Genomic DNA, 26,034 nt, shown 5'->3' on the forward strand with positions numbered 1-26,034 from the left:
CCTGAACTATAGATCTAAGGGATCTAAAGTGTAAAGAGGTAAAATTTTTCAGGTTGCATAATGAAGAAATGATAAAGGCATCATTTTATATTTATATTTGTTGATGAAGGACATGCTTTTTAATTGCTGCTGATAGAAAAGTTGAGCAGTTACCTTGGCTTCACTGCACAGGCTACTGTTCTGAACCTTAAATGCTTGTGCTTCCATCAAACTTTGCATGGATCCTCACTCCTTGCTACTGAGAACTTTCTTATTTTCATAAGCATTGAATATAACCTGCTAATTAATTTTATTAAATGTTTATTAAAAACCTACTGAAGGAAAGCCATGAATGATGCACTGGGGTAATTCAAACATTAATAAGGCAGCACTTGACCCTCATGTGTTTGGCTACTCGTGGGGAAAAAACTCATAAATATTTATCACCAACCAAAGTTACACTAGTCATTAGTACCACTCAGTTCCAAAAGAAAAATTGATCTTAAGATTTGATATTCATCTATCCATTCATCTGAAAATGATTGTTTATAGAAAAAAAATAAAGAAACACTTAAAAGCTAACTTCAAACAAAACTGCATCATTATGCGCATTCCTTGGTTCCAGGGAGTTGATAAATAAAGGAATCCAGTAATGTTTGCAGGATTATTTTTCTGGTTTAAAAAGCACTTCCTGCAACTTAGGTGATAAGAGCAATAGTTTCACTTACTATCTTCCTACTAGAGGCTAAGCAATGTTTTAAGTCCTTAAACATTTATCTCACTTAGGGTAAGGGCATGGCTCAGCAACAGAGTCCTGCATTGCAAGTGTGAGGCCAAGGGTTAAACCCTAGAGCAATACCAAGATGCCCAAATCCGAACTTTTATCTTAGGGATTCCCAGTGCCACAACAAAGTATGTGGTCTCTGCTGCACCACATGTGTGTGAAACACAGCAACTAAAGGGTGTAATGCCCAAAAAAGCACAGCAGCTGAAAGTGTAAGCATTTAGTCACACACAGTGAGTGTGTGACTTTTGCCAAGCACTGCAACCAAAAGAGAGAATGGAACCAAGTGTGCAACTTCATCATCACATAAACAAAAACAGCAAGAGAGGGAAAGGAGGGGGCAGATTACTTCATATAGTTTTCATAAAAGTCTATACTATTGATACCATTACTTTGATTGCAATTTTTCTAAGGAGGAAACTAAGATTCCAAGAGTGGCATAACTAACATCACACAACAACAAAGAGGCATGGAAATGAAATTGAGAAAGTCTGTGGTCCATACAAACACACACACACACACACACACACACACACACACACACACACACACACATATATATGTATATCCAGTGAATCTCCTAGAACATGACCATTCTATTATTTTAGGAGATATGCTGGATATATATTTTTTTATTTTAAAAGGATGTATATATATGGATATATGATATATATACTTTATTTTAAGATATAGGGGAAATAAAAATCATATGGGGAATAGGGGAAAGAGAAGAGAGAGGTTTTTGCTGCACATAGTATACTGTTTCTCAACATCCAAAGAAAAATTATAACATGATTGTTGGGTTTTCTAATCAGAAAACATCCACTAGAATCTAAGAAAAGTAGTCTTTACATATGGTAAGAGGTATTTAAGTGATGTAATGCACAAAAACTCAAGGTATGTTTTTATGTTTTTTTATCTGAAATTTACTTATTTAAACCAAGAACAAAAGAGTAAGTGGAAGTTCTGTAAAGACATGTACAAATGAATTGACATAGCATAGTTATGTATAGTTACTTACATTGACACAGAAGGAAAACACTGGATAACAGTGGATTTCAAACTGAGTATCACAATTAATTATTGGGTCATGAAGCCAGTTAAGTCTCAATCATATATATTATGTATCACTGTATCACTGTCATCACTGTCATCCCATTGTTCATCAATTTGCCAGAGCGGATGCCAATAATGTCTCCATTCATCTGCCATGATGTGTAGCCCCATGGCATATTGGGGGCTCTTCCAGGGTCAGGGGAATGAGGACCATCATTGTTACTGTTTTTGGCATATAGCCAAAAACTAGTGTAGCCCCATGGCGTATTGGGGGCTCTTTCAGGGTCAGGGGAATGAGGACCATCATTGTTACTGTTTTTGGCATATGGAGTATGCCACAGGTAGCTTGCCAGGCTCTGCTGTGTGGGTGGGATATTCTTGGTAGCTTGCCAGGTTCTCCGAGAGGGATGGAGGCTTTTGGGGCAGCCTCTAATAGCCTATACAGGTGCTCCCAGTCAGGCTATATATATATATATATATATATATATATATATATATATATATATATTTTTATACACATACATACATACATATATATATGTATATATATTTCCCTCTATGATTTGTTGCCTACTGTCAAATATGGTGTGGTAATTATGAAAAATGAGTAGGAAGAGTCTTATGATGTGTTTTGCAGCCATGCGGTCCAGGAATATGTTCACTCATATGTGAGACTCAACTTGAGTGTGTGGAAAGCGGCCTGGAGCATTTCGGTGGTTGGGTTGTGGAGGTCGGCTGCTGGGGCTGGGTCCCTTGGGGCAGGCAGGGTTCTCACCCTCCCCCGCTTTGGGGCACCTCGAATAAAATCAGCCTGGTGAGGGGTCCGGTGGCATGGTTATGGGGGTCTCATTTTGTGCTCTCTTCTGGGAGAAGCAGCCGTGAGTTCTGGATGGTGGCTGATGAGGAGATTACCTGGCACCGGCAGAAGGCATATATATATTTTTTTTTCTGCATGTACATACATGTGGTGCTCCAGTATGGCACATTTCAAATTAAAGAAGAATATTGTCCAGTACGAATTTCATATATTATGTACAGGGTTTTATATGTGTGTGTTATCTTGTAAACATCATTCATATTTTTTTACTTCAGTTTAAAACTACTGCTTTAGCCTCAATAACTCATCTTGACTCTCATATCGCAGCTGAGATCTTGTCAAAACTCTATATAAAAAGTGATGTCAAGGGGCTAGAGAGATATTGCAGGAGGCTGGGCATTTTCCTTGCATGTGACTGACATAGGGTTGATCCCTGGCCCCCGATAGGGGCCCTCAGCCTCACCAGGAGTGACCCCTGAGAATTAAGATAGGAGCAAGCCATGAACACTTCTACCCTGGTCCCCAAAACAAAACAAAACCAATCCAAAAGAAGGTTATATTAAAGAATACTTGAGGTGTGGCATTTTGAGTTGCTCATTAAAAGGAGACTCTTATGCTTTAGATTTTAGACAGAGAAGTGAGAAGACCTTCTGACAAAATTAAAGAGATGTTTTACTTGTGTTCAGATGGAGGAAATTCTTATTTCTGGCAGAGAAAGGGGACTGCAGAAATGTGCACAGGAATGATGACATGTGCCTCATGAAGCCTAAGATGTGTTCAAATGCCTGAGACCCCCCTATGCATATTTAGGGTGACCACATGACTCATGCACCCATAATAGTTCTGCTTACATATGTTGCCTTGGTGTAATTATTAAAGCCTTGCCCATCTACTCTAAAAAATACCCTGGTTAAATTAGACTTACCTGGTCATCCTTTCTAAATGCAAGAGAGAAGTGTTTCTGGCTTAAAAAGTACTTCCATTATTTATTTATTAATTTATATTTGTTTGTTTGTTTATTTATTTATTTCCAAGGACTCTTTTATCAGCTCATAGCCACTTCAGTAAAAGGAGATGCTTTTGGTTTTGAACTAGATGCTTTTGATTTAGAATTTGATGGTTTAGAAAAAGACTGTATACTTAAGATGTTCTACACTTTTATTTAAATTGTGGCTTCTCAATGCTTGTTCTCCTGGTAAACCCTTTGAGACACTCTTGTCAGAGGAAACACACATCTTTCTATTCAGAATTGTCAAGATAAACCAGAGTGGTATTTCTTAGACTAAATTTCACGGACATAGGAAATCTCAGATGGTTCTCAGTTAACTGAGTTTCTGAAGATAATTTGGTAATGTTATATTTCATTTGAAGCTATTCTAAACTCTAAAAAAGTACAATTCTCTACAAAATCCAAAAAAAGATCACTGTAAAACTATGGTTTAAGATGTCTTTGTATCATCAAGTTAAAATAAAAAAGTACTATTCTAATATCTGTCAAATAATTTTTAAATTCTGAAATTGTCCTTAATACATAAATTCTGTATTCATGAGAAATTGGAGACAAAAATTGGTTCACAGGACATCACAAAAATGAAGGGTTTCCTCTAGTTCAAATAGAGAAAATTGGTGAAAATTTTGAGAAATTATCTGATGTATGATAGGAATAGTCCAAAGTCCTACACTTCAATAATAAGAATCTCTGACAAATGGGTCTAAATAGAATATCCAAGGATAAATCCCCATATATATAGTTCACTAATTTATGACAAAAGAGCTGAGAGCATGAAATGGAATAAAGACAGCCTTTTTAACAGTGTCAGAAGAATAGGATAATCACATACAAGAAATTAAAGCTGGATTCATATCCCACACCTTACTCAAAAGTCAACTCAAATTGTTGATCAAAGACCTTGAGATCAGACCTGACTTTATAAAGAACATTGGGCAAAATGCAGGCAGAATACACCAAGATCTAGAACTCAAAGGAGTCTTCTAGAATACGAGAGCATTGGAAAAGGCTACAGAATCAATATTTAACAAATACATCAGACTTTAAAGAATCTGTAACCAAATAAATATAGGCTGAAACAAATGACAGCTAAGTGGGAAAAAATATTTGCAATCAGCTAACACATCAGCTAAAAGGTTGAAATCCAGAATCTATAAAGAACTCACAAAAATCAACAACTAAAAAATAAATTTAAAAAACACCATTAAAAATGTGGTGAGGAAGGCCAACAGATGGCCAACAGGCACATGAAAAAAGTACTCATCATCACTTATTATTAGGGAAATCCAAATCAATACAACAATGAAATATCATATACCAGTGAGAATGGCACACATCAAAAAGACTGGAAAATGTTGTCTGGTTCAACCCCCAAGTAAAACAGTACAGAGAGTACTCAGTAAAGTCAGAATTGAGCTCCCATATGCAGCAATTCCACTAGGAGAAAAAAGCATCCATTCAAAAGAATGGATGCACAGCATTATTCATTTCAGAACTCAGTTCAATATCTAAGATTTGAAATAAACCTAGATGTCCAACAACAGATAAATGGATCATGAAGACGTGCCATATAAACACAACGGAATGCTACACAGATGTAAAGAATGATGAAAACTTGCAATTGGCTGCAGCATGGATGGAACTGGAAGGCATCATGTTAAATGAAGTCAGAAGACAAAGGATAAAAACAGGATTAGCACTTACATGTGGTATTTACAGTGACTGGATGAGGGAATGCACTGTTTTAAAGGGGATTGTCCAGTTCAGACTTGGCCCCAGAATATAGGGAGATGGAAAGAAGGAGAAGAGAAAAGGTGGGAAAGAGCCAGATAAGGAGCAACAGGGCACAGGTCAGGGGATTAAGGTAGAAAGGTGGTATTATGGAATAATAGAGCCAAGTATACAAATCACAGAGTCAACAATACTGAAATCAAGAGACACAAACTTTAACAACCAAACTTATAAATGTTCTATCAAAACGGCAGGCTTGGATGAGAATAGTATAGGAAAATAGACAGGGGAACCTCGAACATTGGTGGAGGGAAGTTGACACGGGTGGTGGCATCAGTGCTGCAATATTGTATGTCAAAAACTCAACTAAAAATACCTTTGCAAATCACATTGCTTTATATAAAGTTTTATTAATAACAAAAAAGTCAATAAAAAGTACCAAACCCAGACTGCAAGGGGCAATATAAGCTTTAAAAAAATAAGAACCATAATTTGAGAAGTTACTGATATTTGCATTTTAGACATACAATAGTCTTACCAATCTTACTAGCAGTATCAACATGCCTCCACCAATGTTTCCATGTTCCCTCCCTACCCCTACCTGCCATCTTGACAGGCACATTTCAAAGTTTGGTGGTTGTATTTTAAAACTCATGTGTCCCATGTTGCTGAGTCTATGCTATACTACTCTTTCGCATTACAATATACCCAGGGCCCCTGATGTCTATTCCCACACTACTTCCCATAGTTTCGACAAAACATTATCCCCTGAGATATCAAATTAATACTATGGGTTTTGATTTTTTCTTTTATTATTTTTCCCATCATTCTCCTTTTCTATTTTTATTAAGATAACAAAAAAAGCTACCATTGGCAATGGCAGGATTCAGACCCACACCCCCGAAGAGACTGGAGCCTTAATCCAGTGCTTTAGACCACTCAACCACACTACCTAGTGGCTGGAGCAATAGCACAGCGGGTAGGGCATTTGCCTTTCATGAGGCCCACCCGGGTTCGATTCCTCCATCCCCCTCGGAGAGCCCAACAAGCTACCGAGAGTATTCTGCCCACAGGGCAGAGCCTGGCAGGCTACCCGTGGCATATTCGATATGCCAGAAACAGTAACAATAAGTCTCACAATGGAGATGTTACTGGTGCCCGCTTGCACAAATTGATGAACAATGGGACAACAGCGCTACAGTGCTACTAAGACAACATGATGGGAAAAACATGTAGAAGCCCACCACGTTCAATGGGCAACAAAAGCAATATCAACAGAAACACAAACAACATCTTACTCAGTAGATCTTCCAACAGTGACTTTAGTGACACCCATGGCAAGGATACCCAATGAACTCAAGAAAAAAAATGGCACAGGTAGTCAACAAGCACAAGTTAGAAGAGTAAAAATGAAAAAACACAATCTAAAATGGCAGAAGTGAAGAGTGTGGTAGGTGATATTAAAAACTCAACAGGGGGATTGGTGCTGGAACATTATTAGCCTAAAACTCAATTATGAGTAACTGTAAATCCTGGTACATTAATACTACAAATTTCTTTTTAAAAATTAAAGAAATAGAAGTTACAAATATCAGAATAACAGAAGTTGAGCAAAAGATCAAGGCACTCTAAATATAAAAGAGGAAACCATTAGGAAAGAGAAGAGGTGGAACATTCCAGAGAGCTATGGGATGAGTTCGGGAGAAGCAACACAAGAATCATCAAAGTCCCTGAAGAACAGGAAGGCAAATGTGATGAAGAAATAATAGTTTAAAAAATTATAGGTATTTCTCAGCTTTGATTTTTTTAAATGGAGGAGTACTTTTATTAAATACTTCGGTCACAAAACCTGCATATCCTAATTTTCAACAGGTTAATATCTCAGTGAGATCAATCCTGAAACGGTGGAGTCCAGCTGGAGGCATGGCGGGAATTTTGGATTGTGGAAGAAAACGGCTACGGATGGTTCTGCTTGGGCACGCATCAGGCTGACCCAACCCCCTCCAGTAAACCCCAGTCTGTTCAATCTTGTGCAGGTTTGAGATTAACAGTGGCTCTTTATCTCTTTGACATTTATTTGTGGGTCTCTGAAGCAAGACTGATGAATGAGTTTGTATAGCTGAGCCAGAGGTGATTAGTGGGTGTGGCTCCCACATACCTAACTTTTGGCTGTTTAATTTCTCAGGAAACTTGGTCCTGAGTTGTTGGGGTCTGACCAGAGGCACAGAGACAATTTGGGGGTATCAGGAAACCAGAAGTCACCATCAGGCTGCTGATGCACTCGCCCCATGGGTACAGGTTGGCCTGCGGGCCTTCAGCTTTAAATTGTTTATAGGATTTTGTGAGCTTTTGTTGTATGAAACTGGGTAGGCAGACAGAATTTTATACAATATTTGGTCATTTATTTTAAAATAATTAATAAAGTACTAAGTTTTTCTATTTATAAGTGGTATTTATAATACTGGTTTAATGTTTTTTATGTATGTGCATGTGACACAGGGAATCAAACTCAGGACTCAAATAAAGCAAGTAAGACTCTACCACTAAGCCACATCTTTGGCCCTATCAAACTTGGAAATGTATAAAAATAAAAACATGCTTACAAATATAATTTTTGCAAAACAAGCTAACAAAAAATAATCAGACTTTCTGGCATGTTGATTTAATAAACAGGTCAGTTTAGGAAAATGAATAAGATTAATGTAGTTTAAAAATTTGAACTAACGTGGGTGAGTAGTTGTCCTTATAGTTTCCTCCACCTGCTTCTTTTTTGTCTATGCCCTTGTCTATGCCAACCTTACTATCTTATCAACTCCTCTTAGACATATGGTACTGCACTATGACTTCACTTTTGACTTTCATATGGAATTTCCTTCAACCCCAATTATAGATCAAAGAACTTTCTGAAAGAGATTAAATAAAATAGTAAGCAAATAAATACCCAGAAAATATCTATAGCACAATAATGGTTCTAAGTACATTCATAGTCACCAGAGATAAATTATTCTATTTAAAAATATAAACAGGCAAAGTTATATAAAGATTAAGATCTATTTCATGTTAAAGATCAAGTTAAAGGAAGAAGCAGTTCCAAATTACTGAGTAACTGTTATATTAGGAAAAAAGCTCTGGATAACTATTAAGTTTAGAGATAATAAGATTTTTGTATAATTTCTGCAATGTTACTCTAATCATCTGCTTTTGACTGTCCTTGGTATGCTGAACTACAATTTCTTTTTCTATTTTAAGACATTCTCATATGCTGTTCTGCCCTTGGATATTCCTTGTAGGTTTGAAGTATCCTCCAGAAGACAATTATGGATTTATCTATTGGCATTCCAATCTTATTATTGAACCTATTTCATTTTGAAATTTTCCCACACTGTATGCATGCCTAAGCATGTCAGTATTATAGTGGATTCTCTATTTAATTTACATCTCTCAGTTCAATGCATAAGCTTTTGAAATTGGTTTAACTATTCTTTCTATTCATTATGGAAAAACTAAGCATTGCTGCTCAAAATATACCTATGTTATTTTCAGATAGAAGTAAAAGAACAAAAAATACTACTTCCAAATACTAGATCTTATTTAAAAAAATAAAATCAGATCTTCTAGTAGAACTCTGGATGATTAAAGAGTAAAAATATGACAAGTCATTTAAAGGACATTCCACTCAACATACTGGGACACTTTTATATTCCTCTAGTAGGCTTATGAAAGTGTTTTAAGCTAAAGAATATGTATATATTTATATATATGAAAGAAACCAAGAGTGACAGCGAAGGAGAGTAAGAAATTGGAAGAGATGCAGAAATCAGAGCAAAAGAACCTAGCATGAAATGCTAAGTGCTCGGGTTTCATGCTGTAGGTAATGAGGTGTCATTGAAAAAAGTTTAAGCAGGGTCATGACATAATGGGATTTTGTCAGAGGAAGAGCACTCAGGCAGCATTAGAAAGTTTAGACTTATCGCCTTCCGCCCAGAGATGAACCAAGAGCCACGGCACGAGAAGCAGAGCCTCCCGCCTACTGACTGTGATCCTGAGGTCTCCTAACCCATTTTGGCACCAGAGCAGATTCTTGCAGCCATGCATTTTGACTGTGAACTGAACTACAACCTCGTGCAGCCCGGGGAGGGATTTTTTTCCCTCTCCACCCCATTTTTCTGAGCGAAAATGGCGGCAGTGGCAGCAGCCACGCGGTGAGAGCCACCCTCTAAGACCCCTCCACCAGGAGGTAGGACTTTCTTTAGTGACGTAGCCTGTAGGTGATCCTGGGAGGGGAGGTGTTCCCGGCACGCCTTCCGCCCAGAGATGAACCAAGAGCCGCGGCACAAGAAACAGAGCCTCCCGCCTACTGACTGTGATCCTGAGGTCTCCTAACCCATTTTGGCACCAGAGCAGATTCTTGCAGCCATCCATTTTGACTGTGAACTGAGCTAAATTATTAGAAACCCAAAACCGTGCGGCCGCTATCGCGGCCGCGCAGACTCAAAGTCTTCACTTTTACCAAGGAAGAGAAATTATTAGATGATGCTTATTCAGCAGGCCTGATTGTTGGGGAAAATTTCCAATCAACAATAGTGAGTTCTGTATGGAAATATGAAATGTACTCAATATATAGAGAGAATAATGGGAATATCATCAGCTACTTAGATGGGGGGTGGGGTGGGAGGGGGTGTATTGGGGTTCTTGGTGGTGGAACGGGTGCACTGGTGAAGGGATGGTGGTTTAATCAGTATTTGACTGTGACTTAAACCTGAAAGCTTTGTATTTTTTCTGTTTTCACGGTGGTTCAATAAAATATTTCTTTAAAAAAAATAAATAAAATAAAATTGTTCTGTCTGTAAAAAAAAAAAAAAAAAAAGAAAGTTTAGACTTATGTGTGAGGCAGGATGAATTGGGAAGGACAATTAATAGTCCAGGTGACTTAATTGTGGTAATACCAATGATACTAAGAAAGAAGAGTTTTTTAAATGGAAACTTGTGGCTATTATCTAGAGACAAGGGTGCAGAAAAGACAGAATATTGATCATGACTCCCAGCTTTCTAACGTGTGCAACAAGGCATCTGTTGCTACTTCTACATTAAGATTAGGTGCTGTTGCTACTTCTACATTAAGATTAGGTGGGTCTCGGATACAATATGTGAGGACATTCCCTTTGGAGCTTCAAGTTCCTCAGTCAGTGATGAGGAAGGGACATCCTCATCCTGAAAGAAGAGTGTTTCTGTAAGAGAGGCATAGAGTACAGTAGAAGTTTTTGAAAGGTAACTAATGGGAGTAGAAAAGGAAACTGAGTAAAATATAGACAGTGATTGAGGGATGTGGAATTCTAGTTGGTATGATTTGCCTTAAAGGCGATGTGGATATGGAAATTTGTACTAACTTTAACCTGCCTTGCTTTAAGATTTGCTTATTTTTTTTTTTACAAGTAATGTCCAGCCATTTAACTTTACTTGTAGAAACGTGGACTTTGGACTGACCCAGAATTGTAAGTTTATTTGAATTTTGTTTCATTATGGGAAGGTGGGGAAGGTAACAACACTCCTTCCCCCCAAGAAAGTGTAGGGCTTACTTCTTGCATTGTGCTCAGGAATCACTCCTGGAGGGTCAGCTGATCATAAGGGGTTCTGGGGATCAAACCCATGTCAGCTGCATGCAAGGCAAGCACCCTTCTCACTGTACTGTCTCTCCAGCCCCAGGAGTTCTAAGATTAAATATCACATACAATGGTAATGAAAAAAGAGTGAAGGAGATAAACTACTGTAAGAAAAAAAAAGCCTTTAAGGCAATAATCATAGGGCTCAAGATGGATGACGAAGAAAGAGCAAGAGGAAAGAATTTTGGGGGGTGGGGGTGGGGCAGGGGACAAGAGCAGATGTGACTCAAGGCTCATATCTGCTTTGTGTTGTACTCCAGGTGGTGCTCAGGGAACCTTATGTGGTGCTAGTGACTGAACCACTGTTGGCCATATGTAAGCCAAGAGACTCAAACTTTATACTATCTCTCCAGTGCTGAAGAATAAAAATTCATGAGTGAATTATGGTTTAAAATGTACAGATATCAGGCAATTGTACAGAAGCTTTAATGAAAATCTCTAAAGAACTAATTTGAAGAACAGGAGAAACTGAGATAACATTTTCTGTAAAAGGAGAAATTGTCCAATGTGGTAACCACTAGTCGCCTTTGGTTAATGGCACTTTTAAATTAAAAATGATATTTTCATCATATTAGTCATCTTTGAAGCATTTTTTAAGCCACAGAGCTGCCATATTTTCTGTATTGAATAGTGTAGACAAATAGTGTGGTATAGATACAGATCATCATAGAGAAAGGACCACTGTAATGTGTGACTTTAGATAATGCCAAGTGCTAGGAAGTGTCCAGGCATGTAAGGTGTTAAAGACAATGACAATAAACACTATTGAAAGAGACAGTAGAGGAACCAGGAATGTTATAGGTTTCAAGAATTTTGCAGAGATGTTGCTTTCAGTCCTAAGTAGGAGTTGGGCAAGAGTAAGTTCAAGTCCTCAGCAAATATAAGAGGTTTGATGAGATTGGTGAACCACTAAGCTTTGGTAATGTGCTTGATGGCAGTGTGATCTAAACCCTTCAGACTTAAAGTAGGGCACCAAGCTTCTGAAGCACGCCTGACTAACTCAATCCAGATCCTAATCCAGTGATGATCCAGAATCAGTGATTGCTCCAGTTCAACTTCACCTCTTCTAAATCTATTGCTTTTCTCAACTCAATACAAAATATAGAACAAACCTTGAGTTAACCCTTTATGGCCAGTGTAACTAAACAGCTGATAATAATACATATATACACATAGCTACAGCTTCGTATGAAGATTTAACGGATATTGTCTGCTCTAGGACACACAACAAAACCAGTCCTTTACTATCATAGCATACAGGCAGTTTGTATGTGTCTACTTCCTTTTTAAACAAATTTCTACAACCTAGGATTAACAGTGAAGTATTTCCATGACCAATTCGAGGAGGATAAATATGAGAATGTGGTATGGTTATTTATGTTGCCTTAAAGATAATTTGCTGTTAGGTCAAAAATGACTAAGTTGGCTAAATATGTAGTATAGATACTCATGGCTAAAAATATCCCATTGAGGGACCAGAGTGGTATAACACAGTGGTTAGGAGCCTTCCTTGCACTGCACCCAACTAATCCTTGTATTATTCCGGCACTTCCTATGGTCCCCTGAGCCTGGCAAGAATGATACCTGAGCACAAAATCCAGAGTAAGCCTGAGCACCACCAAGCATTGCTCAGCCCCTGTAACTGACCCCATCCCTGCTCCAAATATATGTTCCATTGGGTAATTTATAGTGGCATAAGCGTTAGCTGCAATTTCAGGTGCTCGATTCCTTTTTTCTGCAATGTTGAGAGCCTTGAGTCAAAATTCACACTAACCCTTCCCTGCAGAACACTTTGTAAATCAGTACAAGTTTCATTCTCTTATTCTCTGACCCCTCACTTTAGTGGTTATTGTAATAACAGAAATGGGGGAGAAAGGTTGATCATTTTAGAAAGTTAACACTTTGTTTGGATGAATAACTAGAGGGTCTTTCTTTCTAAAAGCCAATAAATGAGTAGCTGAAACAAGCCAAATCACGTTTTTTTTTTTTCTCTTAGACAATACCAGCACTGTAGCACTGTCCTCCCATTGTTTATCGATTTGCTGGAGCGGGTACCATTAACGTCTCCATTGTGAGACTTGTTGTTACTGTTTTTGGCATATCGAATATGCCATGGGGAGCTTGCCAGTCTCTGCTGTGTGGGTGGGATACTCTTGGTAGCTTGCCAGGCTCTCTCAGAGGGATGGAGGAATCGAACCAGGGTCAGCCTCATGCAAGACAAATGCCCTAACCGCTGTGCTATTGCTCCAGCCCAATAGACCTTTAATTTGTTCAATCTTATTAATTCCATTACTGCATTTTTACTTGTACTTTAAGAATGAGAAAGAATCGAATTCTATAGTCTCGTTTCTTATTTATCAATACATTATACATTTTTAGTCTCTGTTGATTATGCCAAGCTGTATAGTTATTTGTGTGCAAAAGGCTCTTCCATAGCAATATGCAGCAGAAAATTCCTTTTGACAAGCCATAGCAAACTAAATTGAGTCATAAAGTATGCCATTAAGTAGCTTTCAATGAGGCAAATAGTCTTTTTCCTAAGGTAGCATATGCTAGCACCAAATTTTAACATGGCTGTATGGTCTCACATGAGTGAGGAAATTTCTTACTTTATTTACAAAAAGTCACAGAAAGGTATAAAGTTAATATTTTGGTGAGCTACTTACATCTTAAAAGAGGCAGATGCTCTATAAGTCTTTCTTCTTTCTTACATCTACTTAGGCTCATTTAAAAAAATATTTTAGCATTGAATTTTTAGGTCAATTTTTAAAATTGGTCTTTGACTTTTGTTTAATCTTTCCACAATGAGAAAACAAAATCAACTTTTTATATTTTTATTTTACTTGAAATACTACATAATGATAATAGGATCTATTCTGTCATAATAGTATTTCAAGTTCTCCTCTATTGTCTTTGCTGTCTGAAACAATTCCAAATTCTAATGCTGCACTTAATGTTTCAGGATGGCTGTTGATAGGGCTTTTAGCACAAGCAGAGACTATCAGCAGACATTAGTTATCCTGTGAAACTCTGTCTGAAAATCTTTCAGATACCCATAGGAGCTGGGTGATATTATAGCTCCAATGTCAGCCCAATGAGTAACATCAGTAATGGGCATCGTTCTTACTTGCCTCCCCAGTGCAGCAATAAGACAAAGGAAAAGGAGATTGTAAACCATTGATTTGAACCATATAAATGGGTTGAGAATAAATTGGGCTATCTACTGTATTTGTCCCCAAAGCCAAATTTACCTAACACATAATACAAGTAGTACTATTCAATTGCATCAAAAGGCTTCTTGGCATCTAATAAGATTGTTGTTACTGGTTCCAATTTTCTTTGTATTCCAGATGAGCTGCATTAGCCTATGCATATTATCTGATGCTTATCTCTCAGGCATAAAGCCCTCTTGAGTGAGGATCTATTAGATTCATGATGACTTCAGTTAGTCATGTAGCAAGCGTTCTAATATATTCTTTTATGTCTACTCACAATGTATCAAAGAATATTTTTCACAAAGCTCCTAAAAGGGTAAAGCGCAGTTTTGAGTATAATGTTATAAATGGCTATGTAATAGGTTTAAGGACTATAGGTCACCTTGATTTCAAACCACTGATACCATCTGACACTCTTAAAATTAATACAATTTTTCCATAACCTGTTTCTGAAACTAGTGGCTGTTCAGTGTGTTGATGGCAGAGAAGTTAAGCAACCTAAATTTTTACAATGCAATGTTGAAAGTAACTCAATGCTGCAGAAAGTCATCATCTGTCTATACATTTATCTATCTATACACATAATTAACTTGAATTATGTTTAGCAAATGTTAACTATTTCATTGCAATTACTGTTAATAATCAAATGAGCTAAGATATGTATAGATAAGTAGATAGGTAGATAGGCATTTTCAGTAATTATGGGATGGTATAATCTTACATTCAAATTAGGTTTTATGGTTCTATGTTGGGAAAATAAATAATAAAAATAATAACATTCAATAAATAGCATAAACAAACTTTTTAAACAGCCTTTGAAATCTACTGTATCTGATATCAAGATTTCAAGTTTTAAAACAAAGCAATAGCACACACAAGATTAGATTTTAAATACTTTTCCATTAAAATAAATATTCTGTATTGAACAGTATATCTGACTGGGTCCGAGAAAGCCATCTTTTCTGTAAATACATCAATTAAATATAAAAGAAAATGCTGTAAATGATACAAAGGTACCAAAAAAAGAAAAACCCCATTTAGGTATGCTTGCAAAATAAAATAGTTTATGAGTAAGCAAACTCTAGTTTAAATGCAAAGAATGTAATAAACAATTCAAAAGAATTCAGTTTCAGCAGAATTTTGTGTTTCTGTCCTCATGTTATTAAGAAACAAAAAGCTCACTCCCAAAAAAATGTAATAGTTTGACATATGTTATATGATTTTCCTTAAGAGTAGGTAAAATATATCTGGACTCTAAGTGAATAAGCAATTTCTGGAGAAAATACATGATCCAAAGCTGAAGCTAAACCTCTTAAGTACATATACAGAATTATATATGATATTCCCAAAGTAGATGTAAACAGGAAGAGCCACTTAGTAAGTGGGATTGAGTTTTGCTAATAATATAATCCACTAGCATTAGGCATCTCCCTCTGTGCATTAATATATGACATCATACTTTCATGTAACATTTCATGAAGAAGCGAAATAAAAAGTCCCTCCAAATTGCAACCATAGTATAATCAGATTCTGTACTGCTCATTATGACTGCAATTATGTAAGAAAACTCTCCAAATATAGTTCAGTTATTGCAGTTATTAATCATTCTGGTTTTGTTTCAAGTACTTGCTTTATAGCCTTCTGGATAGACTCCATTATTCTACAAACTAAATGTCGAAAGTCAAACATGTGCATGTGAATCTGCTGTTCTAACGGCCTTTCCACATAATTTACCCTTTCAATTTGTATTTGTGAATGCACAAAAAAAAAGTGGAGAAATAAAGCCTGTGTCAATAGAGTCACTGACCTTTGCAGTAAACAGAAGATAGTCCTTAACGAAAAACAACTTGGCAAATAAGAAACCTATTTTGCTAGAAGTAGAAATAGTGCTGCTACAAAGTTATTCTCAGAATACCAATCAGTCCTTACAGAAAAAAAGGGGAGGGGGGAAGGAACCCTAAATAAAAGCTTTATTTTTAATAAGGAGAAAACTAATGAGAGGCCAGGGCCAGCAAATGTGCATTTTTAAAGGCTATAACACAAATATCATGAATAAAATGCAATTCTAAATGTTATATGCATAAGACTATGGATTCTGACTAATTCAACTACAAAATGCCAAGTAAAAGACAACAGATTTATTATACAGAACAAACACCATCTGTACTGCCTTAAATCATTGCTACAGTTACATTTCTAGGGAAAGAAATATATACCTGGGACTGGGGAGATAGCTCAAAGAGCTGAGGGGAAGGCACATACTTTACACGGCAAAATCCTAAGGATCTGAGTCCCAGCATCACAGGGTCCCGAGCTTTGGCAGGAGAGACCTCCCAAGCCTAAGCCTCAGGCCAGGAGTAATTTCCAGTACGATGGAATGTGGCCCCCAAACCTATAAGGAACAAAATGTACCGAGATTTCTCAAGCCTAGTTTCACATTAAGTATTAACTAAGTAGGATTACAAACAGACCCCAGGAAAGAGACACCATAATTAATTAAGTACTAGTATGAGGCCAGAGTGATAGTACAGCAGGTAGGGCACTTGCTAGCATGTGGAAAAATCAAGATTGATCTCTGTTCCCCACTCTGTTCCACTCAGTTCACCAGGAGTGATGCCTCAGGGAAAGGTCTGGAATAAGCCCCAAGCACCACCCTGCTGGGTGTGAGCCAAAACAAACAAACAAACAAATAGTAATATGTAGAAAGCTTAGTCAAACACATTTTTTTAATTTGTTTTTTTTAGTCAAATACATTTAATAATACATTCTCATGCTTTACAAAAACACCCATCACCATTTCACGAAGTCCATGATTTTTTCAACTTGGCTACATACATTGGGCCCCAAGCTTTGCCCTTTTCTGGAATCACTAAGAGTCCATTTTCCTGGCCGGTGGGAGCAAAGGAGAAGTCTTGGGAGCAAGTCGTTGCCATGTCCTTCATGTCCACAGGCATTATGTTACTGACGGTGTTTAAAATTTCATTGACCACATCCTGATTTTCTGCCTTGGAAAGTGTGCAGGTTGAGTACACAAGTGACCCTCCAGGACGTAATAGCTTGATTGCGGACCTGCAATAATCAAGCGAATGTAAAAGATAGGTCAGTACAATAAAACAAAACTGTGGAAGCTAATCTGCCAATCCTATTCGAATTACTCTGATTTTGAATGTCTTCTAGCCTTACAACTACTTATCTATGATATTTTTAAGATGATTGGGAGCACAGTAATCAAATCAACATGGGAAAGAGAGTATGTTGATTACTTCCTTATTTTGTTCTTTCACAGAAGTAAGGCAGTAAGAACAAGGACTGATGGGTTGGTCTTCGAATATACTGAGTGAAATTTAAGGTTATATCTGTACTTAAGGAAAAGAGTTGGGGCCCAGTAAAAATTGAAGTCATGGGAAAAAGTAGACTGTGCAAAGATACCCAGAGAATGCCTATATTTAAAGGAAGACAGGTCAGGAACACAAAATCATTAAATCAAAAGGATATATGTACATCTATGTTCATCAGTGCACTTAGAAAAATAGCTAAGATATGGAAACAACTCAAACACCCAACACAGATGAATGGATCAAGAATTTGCGGTATAGGGGCTGGAGCGATAGCACAGCGGGTAGGGCGTTTGCCTTGCACGCGGCCGACCCGGGTTCGAATCCCAGCATCCCATATGGTCCCCTGAGCACCGCCAGGAGTAACTCCTGAGTGCAGAGCCAGGAGTAAGCCCTGTGCATTGCCAGGTGTGTCCCAAAAAGAAAAAAAAAAAATTTGCGGTATATATACACAATGGAATACTATGCAGCTCTAAGAAAGAACAAAATCCTGCAGCTTGTAGCAACATAGATGGAACTGGAGAATATCATGCTGACTGAAGTCAGAAGGAAAGAAATCAATACAGAATAATCTCTTTAGTCCATGAAACTTAAAGATACACAGCAGCTACCAACAAAAGTCCAAAGGCGTTATAAAGGAAGAGCAGATCCACACAATTGAGTTGGTGGGAAAAGGTCTTGAGTTCCTTGGGAGAAGTAGGGGAGGGGGGACACTGGTGATGGGTGTGGTAATGGAATTATGTACATGAAAAATTATCATTTCTCATTATGAGAAAGCATTGCAAACCACAGACTCTCAATTTAAAAAATTAAAAAAAGGAAACAGATTAGAAAGGAAATTAAGAGTTGAAAGAGAAGTTTCATTGAAAAGATGGTATGGAGTATTTTTGAAGGTAGCTTATGATAGCACTGAAGTTTTTATTTTAATAGTTTCAGAGTACTACTCCAGCCCTTCTACCATCATACCAAGGCCTACCCACATCACAGACCCCTGCAATCAATTCCCAGTTTTGTTTTTAAAAAGACATGAACATACCTGTAAAACTAGATATCAGAGATCAATCAGAGAACCTTAGACATCAAATAAAGGAGTTATCTCCAGGAAAGAGGTAACTTTCTGGATCTTCATTGGAAACGACATGACAGAATGAACATGCAGACATGACAATGAGTGACAGGCTGTCTTAACAATAAAGTAAAGGGGAGTGAAGACTATCTACTAAGGAGAAAATAGAAAATGACCAGAGAAATATGAGATAATGAAATACCAGAAAAATTATGAAGCATGAATTTTTCTTTAAGAAATTGTGTTCCAGGGGCTGGAGCAATAGCACAGTGGGTAGGGCATTTGCCTTGCATGCAGCCGACCCGAATTTGATTCCCAGCATCCCATATGGTTGCCCAAGCACCACCAGGAGTAATTCCTGAGTGCATGAGCCACGAGTAACCCCTGAGCATCGTTGGGTGTGACCCAAAAAGCAAAAAAAAAAAAAAAAAGAAAGAAAGAAATTGTGTTCCAGAGCCAGGGATATAACTTAGTGGTAGAGTAGTCACCTTACATGGGTGAGGTCCTGGATTTGATCCCACAGAAAAGGAAGGAAGGAAGGAAGGAAGGAAGGAAGGAAGGAAGGAAGGAAGGAAGGAAGGAAGGAAGGAAGGAAGGAAGGAAGGAAGGAAGGAAGGAAGGAAGGAAGGAAGGAAGGAGGAAGGAAGGAGGGAAGGAGGGAGGGACGGAGGGAGGGAGGGGAAGGAGGGAGGGAGGGGAAGGAGGGAGGGAGGGGAAGGAGGGAGGGAGGGGAAGGAGGGAGGGAGAGAAGGGAAGAAGGAGGGAGGGAGGAAGGGAGTTGTTTGATAGTGGTGTCAGTAGGCTATATCAAATAGTCTAGACGTGTAGTAGACTTACTACACTAGGTGTGTAGTATACTATCATCTAGGCTTGTGTAATTACACTCTACGAGTTCACCTAACAATGGTTATCACCCAGTGACACATATCTCAGAATATATCTTTGTCATTAATCTAGGAAAGAATGCATGTAGAGATAGGATCTTGAAAAATGTGAACAGAATTAAAATGAAACAAAGCCACTGAAGTGTGCATTTATTTATTGTAATTGGTTTCCTCTTAAAATGAAGAAACTTAAATGCAGATTACCAAATGAAAGACTAAGTAAACAGATATCTTAGACTTCTAACTTCCAAAACTGAGAAAATAACTTGTTTGCGTAATTTATTCTGATGAACTTTGCAAATTAATATAAGGTATATAGTCACATATATGTAAACACACAGAAAAATACATAGCAGATGTAAAAGTAAATGTGTTTGCATGTGTGTGTTTTTATTTCACCATGCAATCTTCCAATGCTTATCACACACTTACTGCATGTCCTATCATTCGACTCAAATGACACTGCCTCTGAAGTTCAATATCAAATCACACAAATAAAGGGCTCATTCCTATAAGACCACCAACTAATTCATGTCAAATTCCAAGTCCAGGAATTCAGTACCTCTACTGAAAAGTTCTATACCAGGGGCATCCATAATCCCCTGACAACATCATTACTTCAGAAGATTGACTAGTTCTCAGAAAAGCTTATTTGCTAGACCAATTATACATTGTAAAAGATACAATTTAACAACAGCTATATGGAAAAGATGAATAAAACACTGGAAGGGAGAAGTAATGAATGCCCTCTCCAGTCATACCACCTACCAAACAGCATGAAAACTCTTCAAACCCGGTTTCACTTTGCATTTGAGATCAGATGAAATCAGGTACATGCAGGGTGATGTGACCTAAGAGTTTTCTAAGAAGACTTCATTAAGGAAGCATGATTAATTAAGTCATTGGCCACTGATTACTCAATACAATCTCTAGCCTTTCTCTTATTGGGAGGGAGATGTTGAAGGTACTGAAGTTCCAAGCTTTTAATTACACGGATATTTCCGTTAGCAAAGAGCTCTACCCCATTCTTAAAGGTTTTCTCAAAGTTACCTTATTCACTTTAACATAGCTGTAACTGAAAGGAGCTTACTATAAACAACCAAAAATATTCCTTTCACCTTTATGAAAAAACAGATCTTACAACAAAAGATCACTATTAATCTTATTATTTAGAAAATTATGAAAGTTTTAGGAGCACTGACCTTGAATCAAGAACAAAGATTAAACATATTCACAATATGTTTGCAATGCACTTATTTAATGATTTAAAGAAAATTAAACCAAATTGACAGAATTAGGAGTAACTGAGTGATAGGTAGATTATAAATTTAACTACAATGACACTTCTGATGTGACATTTGAACAAACATCTGAGGAGGTAAGAAGTTGGACCATACAGATATTTGAGGGCAGAAAATTTCACACAAATGAAACAATCAATATAAGGAAGCATGTTCTAGGAAAGGGAACAGTGTAGCAGAAATTGGGTGAACAAGGGAATAGCAGGATGAGATGAGAACAGGCAGTTAAAAGAAGATGTGTAATGGGTTTTACATGATACTGTAAAAACTTCAACCTTACAATGAATAAAGGGAATCTGCACTTAGATGCAACATTATTGAGTTTTAGAACTTTGAGAACAAAGGGAAGATGCTAAATGCCTCCAAAGAAAGAAATGTTTCACCTAAAAAGGTCCAGGAATCACACTGGCTTCAATGGAGCAGTGCACTGCAAATCCTAGGGGGGGGGAAGCAATTTATAGCGGACTCTATTTCCAGCCAACTGTCAGATACACACACAAGAAAGATATAGAAATTTTCAAGTTGCTGATGAGTCATAAATTTTACTTCTAGCAAAATGAGGAAGTGCACTAAGAGGAGAAATACAATACAGAAAAAAATAAATTAAACATAGGAGAAGAGTGGAGAGAATGAAATCCTAGAATAATCACTGCACAAGAAGCCTACAGAGTAATTATTGGAGTGAAGAAAAAATCTCCCAAAAAAGTGAGAAGGAATAGATGAGATGAAATGATTTAAAAATGAGAGAGAAAACATGTAAGATCTGACATGTGCAAGGCAAGAAGGAAAGAATGGTAAGGAAGGGAAGATACAGAAGAAAGAGATTTCCCTAAAAGATTATTTTCCTTTCAGTAGCACTCCAATCTATAGTGAACCCATCAAGAAGAAATTCTAACATATAGTCCATTCTGCAGTAATTGTGACTTATAAGAATTCGGGGCTGGAGTGATAGCACAGCGGGTAGGGCGTTTGCCTTGCACGCGGCCGACCCGGGTTCGAATCCCAGCATCCCATATGGTCCCCCGAGCACCGCCAGGAGTAATTCCTGAGTACATGAGCCAGGAGTGATCCCTGTGCATCGCCGGGTGTGACCCAAAAAAAGCAAAAAAAAAAAAAAAAAGAATTAAACAATGTATGTTGATTATTGTCTTGTCATGACACAGAGCAATCTTAGCAATTTCTCATAACAATATGAAATTCAGATAAACCTTGAACCTTGACAACAAAACACCATTTAAGCAAAAAAAAAGAAAATAGCAGACTCAAAAATAATTTTCCATGCAAAATTCCACCAAAACTTATAACAAAACTGCAGTTTAGCATCTCCAAATGCTCCAAAAACAACAAAGTGTCTCCAAGAAAAAGTAAAATAGTAAACCAATCAGTATTTCCCTATAGGCACTAGTGAGGTAATCTCCAGAATACCACCAAGCTTTCCCCTAAGGGAAAAAAAAATATGCTTGAAATTGTCCTTTTTTTCTTTTTTTCCGAGTAGCCTTATCCCGCCTACTTCTTTCTTACTATAAATATTGTCCATTTTGTATAAGCCTCTTTCAGAGCCTTTCTACTTGCTACATGGGGTAGCAAGTAGGTTAATAAGGGCCTGCCTTATTAATCATTCAATAAAGACACTAAAATCTATACAAACAGAGTAATAAAACATAGTAGAAAGGCAGAACAAATGAAAGGCACAGTGAGGACATAACTATTCTTATCTCACAAAAAAAGAAACATGAAATACTACCTTGATGGTTTCTTTAAAAGGACCTGCACCTTGGTTCATAGATGGGCCTGTCCTTACAGTGAAAGAGGCAAGAGTTTATTTTAAGTGCTTGATTTAAATGCTTCAGGGATTTTCTGTTAGTGCACTATTCCTTTTCTTAAATGTTCCACTCAAGTGACCTAATCATTACCAAGATCTCACCTCCTAATATCACCACCATCTTTGGAACTAGAGTTTGCAGATGGGACAATAGATCTTTAGAGGGTGGCTTTTGGAGGTATACAAACATCGAAAATACACCACTTCTTAGAATCTCTGAAAGCTTTGCCAGCAACCATTCTTTTGTAATTCTGACTTCAAAAGGATCCATAGTAGTATAAATAAGTTTGTATATTTTAAGACAATGCAATTGTGGCAATTTAAAATAGTAGCAAAAATAAATACATACCTGGTGATATCTTTTACTATTTTCACAGAGCCTACTGACTAAGGCATCAGCAAATTTTTCTAAGGTTTCACTACACTCATTTTAAATAATTTTCTATTAACTGTAGCTATAAAAGTACAATTTTCAAAAAACTTTAGATGGAAATCAAAACAACAGTAAGATGCCTCAAACCAGAGAATGACATATACCAGCAATACTGGAAACAACCGCTTTTGATGGGGATATGGGGAAAATAAAATCCTCTTTAAAAGTTGGTAGGAATACTGCCTGTTTCAGCCTCTATAGAAAACTGCATGAGTACTTTTTTTTTTCTTTTTGGGTTACACCTGGCAATGCACGGGGGTCACTCCTGGCTCTGCACTCAAGAATTACCTCTGACGGTGCTCAGGGGACCATATGGGATGCTGGGAATTGAACCTGGTTGGCCTCATTAAAGGCAAACACTCTACCTGCTGTGCTATTACTCCAGCCCCAGCATGAGTACTTAAAAAAAAAAAAACACTAAGAAAAAACTTCTATATGACCCTGTAATACCAAATCTTGGCATCATTTATCTCCAAAACACAATAACATTAGTTTGAAAATACATACACACCCATATTCATCACGGTATATGGTACAATAATTAAGATATCAAACTATGCCCAATAACATATGCTGAGATTAAAAATATGTGTTATACACACATAATGGAATTATATATATATATAAGAAAAGATAAACTCTTGCAATTTTCTGCAATTTAGATAAAACTGGAGTGTAACATGTTAAGTGAAATAAGTTAGAGGCAAAAGAACAAACACTAAAGAATTTCACACATCTTTGGCATACAGAGGAAGTGAATAGATGCTACCAAATGAGGACAAATCCTAGGCTTACAAAACTAAGATTACTATATGATGGTAATATAGGGGGGTAGGAGGCATAGGGCTAAGGAGGAAAAGACTGACTAGAAGTGACACAAGGACATCAGTGGAGAATCTTGAGTGCTTTGGTGGGAGTGAAAATGAAATAACTTTTTCAAAACCATGAAAATACTACACTACTAGGCTATAACACCATATTACCTAAACTGTGATTTGAAAAATGGCAAGGATTATTTGCCTAGGACTTATATTGAGCCTAGCTTCACAATTATCAAAGCCAATAGCAATTGTGTAAGTGTGATTTTCATTATAGTTGCATAAAAGTACAAAAAAATTTTATCACTGACAAGTAATATGTTCCTGGCTAAATACAAATTTAAATTAACCTCTCAATTATCAGTATGGGTTGATTCTTTTTTGCTCTCATTCTGGCATTCATAATATAGCTTTCTAAAATTGATGATTTAAATGCTCACATTAATTTCTAATAGAAAACTATGTGCAACAATACAAAGGCACGTTAACAAGTTGGGATAATCACAACACCCTGGGCAAAATGGTGGTAGTTCTAATCAAACAGATATTTCTGTTTTGCAGCTGATAACTGTTGAAAAATCACATATGTCTCTTTGTTTGTAGTAATTATGATTTGAAAAGTATGTTTTGGTATTCAAAGAGCAAGAAAATAGGATATCTTAAGAAAAAAATAATACCTCTCGGAGTTCATATAGCCATATAGTTCATATAGCCTTATACTAAGAATTATCTTATGTTACTATGTCAATGAATATATTTTTTTTCTTATGAACTAAACTAATTCATATTGAGGAGAAAGTACAAACCTATTCTTGTTATCAGCATTTATCAATACACAAAGTAGGCTTTTCAGTTTTGAGTTCATAAATGGCAAAAGGTACTCAATTTGTTTGAACATTTGCAAATCAGTAATCAGATTGGCTCAATGAGTTAAGCCAAAGGTATTCTATTGTTATTGTTATTTTAATTAAAATTAAAAGCTTCTTAGTTTGATGTAGTCCCATTTGTTTATGTTTGCTTCCACTTGCATGGTCAGTGCTGTTTCATCCTACATCAAACTAAGAAGCTTCTGCACTTCAAAAGAAACAGTGACCAAAATAAAGGAAGAGCACACAGAATGGGAAAGAATATTTATCCAATACCCATCTGATAAGGGATTAATATCCAGGATATACAAGACACTAGTAGAATTGTATAAGAAAAAAAAACTCCAACCCCATCATAAAATGGGGAGAAGAAATGAACAGAAATTTCCTCAAAAAAGAAATACAAACGGCTAAAAGGCACATGAAAAAAATGCTCTACATCACTAGTCATCAGGGAGATGCAAATCAACATAACAATGAGATATCATCTCACACCACAGAGACTGGCACACATTCAAAAGAACAAAAACAACCAGTGCTGGCATGGATGTGGGGAAAAAGGGATGCTCTTTCACTATTGGTGGGAATGCTGACTGGCCCAGCCTTTCTGGAAAACAGTATGAACAGTCCTTCAAAAACTAGAAATTAAGCTTTCATATGACCCTGCAATACCACTTCTGGAAATATATCCCAAGGATGCAAAAAAGCACAATAGAAATAACATCTGTACCTATACATTCATTGCAGCACTGTTCACAATACCCAAAATCTGGAAACAACCCGAGTGCCCTAAAACAGATGACTGGTTAAAGAAACTTTGATACATCTACACAATGGAATACAATGCAGTTGTTAGGAGAAATTAAGTCATAAAATTTGCTTATAAATGGATAGATATGGAGAGTATCATGCTAAGTGAAATGAGTCAGAAAGAGAGGGACAGACATAGAGGGACTACACTCATTTGTGGTGTATAGAATAACATCACATGAGGCTGACACCCCCAAGGACAGTAGAAACAAGGGCCAGGAGGATTGGTCCATTGCTGGAAGACTGCTTCATGAGCCAAGGGGAGAAGGTAGATGGAATAGAGAAGGGATCACTAAGAAAATGATGGCTGGAGGAACCAGTTGGGATGGGAGATGCATGCCAAAAGTAGATAATGGACCAAACATGATGACCTCTCAGTGTCTCTGTTGCAAGCCATAATGCCCAAAATTAGAGAGATAGTATGGGGAATATTGTCTGCCATGGAGCA

The 26,034-nt window shown here is 37.1% G+C and overlaps 1 protein-coding gene across 1 annotated transcript in view; it reads right to left on the reverse strand.

Annotated features, from left to right (window-relative positions):
• Positions 1-15,831: 15,831 nt before the first annotated feature.
• The window catches only part of NSUN3 (NOP2/Sun RNA methyltransferase 3), a 66,552-nt gene continuing 56,349 nt past the window's right edge, over positions 15,832-26,034 (reverse strand). Inside the window, exon 6 of the mRNA XM_055129447.1 lies at positions 15,832-17,320. Within this exon, the coding sequence (XP_054985422.1) occupies positions 17,050-17,320 (271 nt within the window). The 3' untranslated portion in view covers positions 15,832-17,049. The remainder of the gene's footprint in view (positions 17,321-26,034) is intronic.

Source organism: Sorex araneus, chromosome 2 (genome assembly GCF_027595985.1).
Source record: "Sorex araneus isolate mSorAra2 chromosome 2, mSorAra2.pri, whole genome shotgun sequence".
Taxonomy (NCBI): Eukaryota; Metazoa; Chordata; class Mammalia; order Eulipotyphla; family Soricidae; genus Sorex; species Sorex araneus.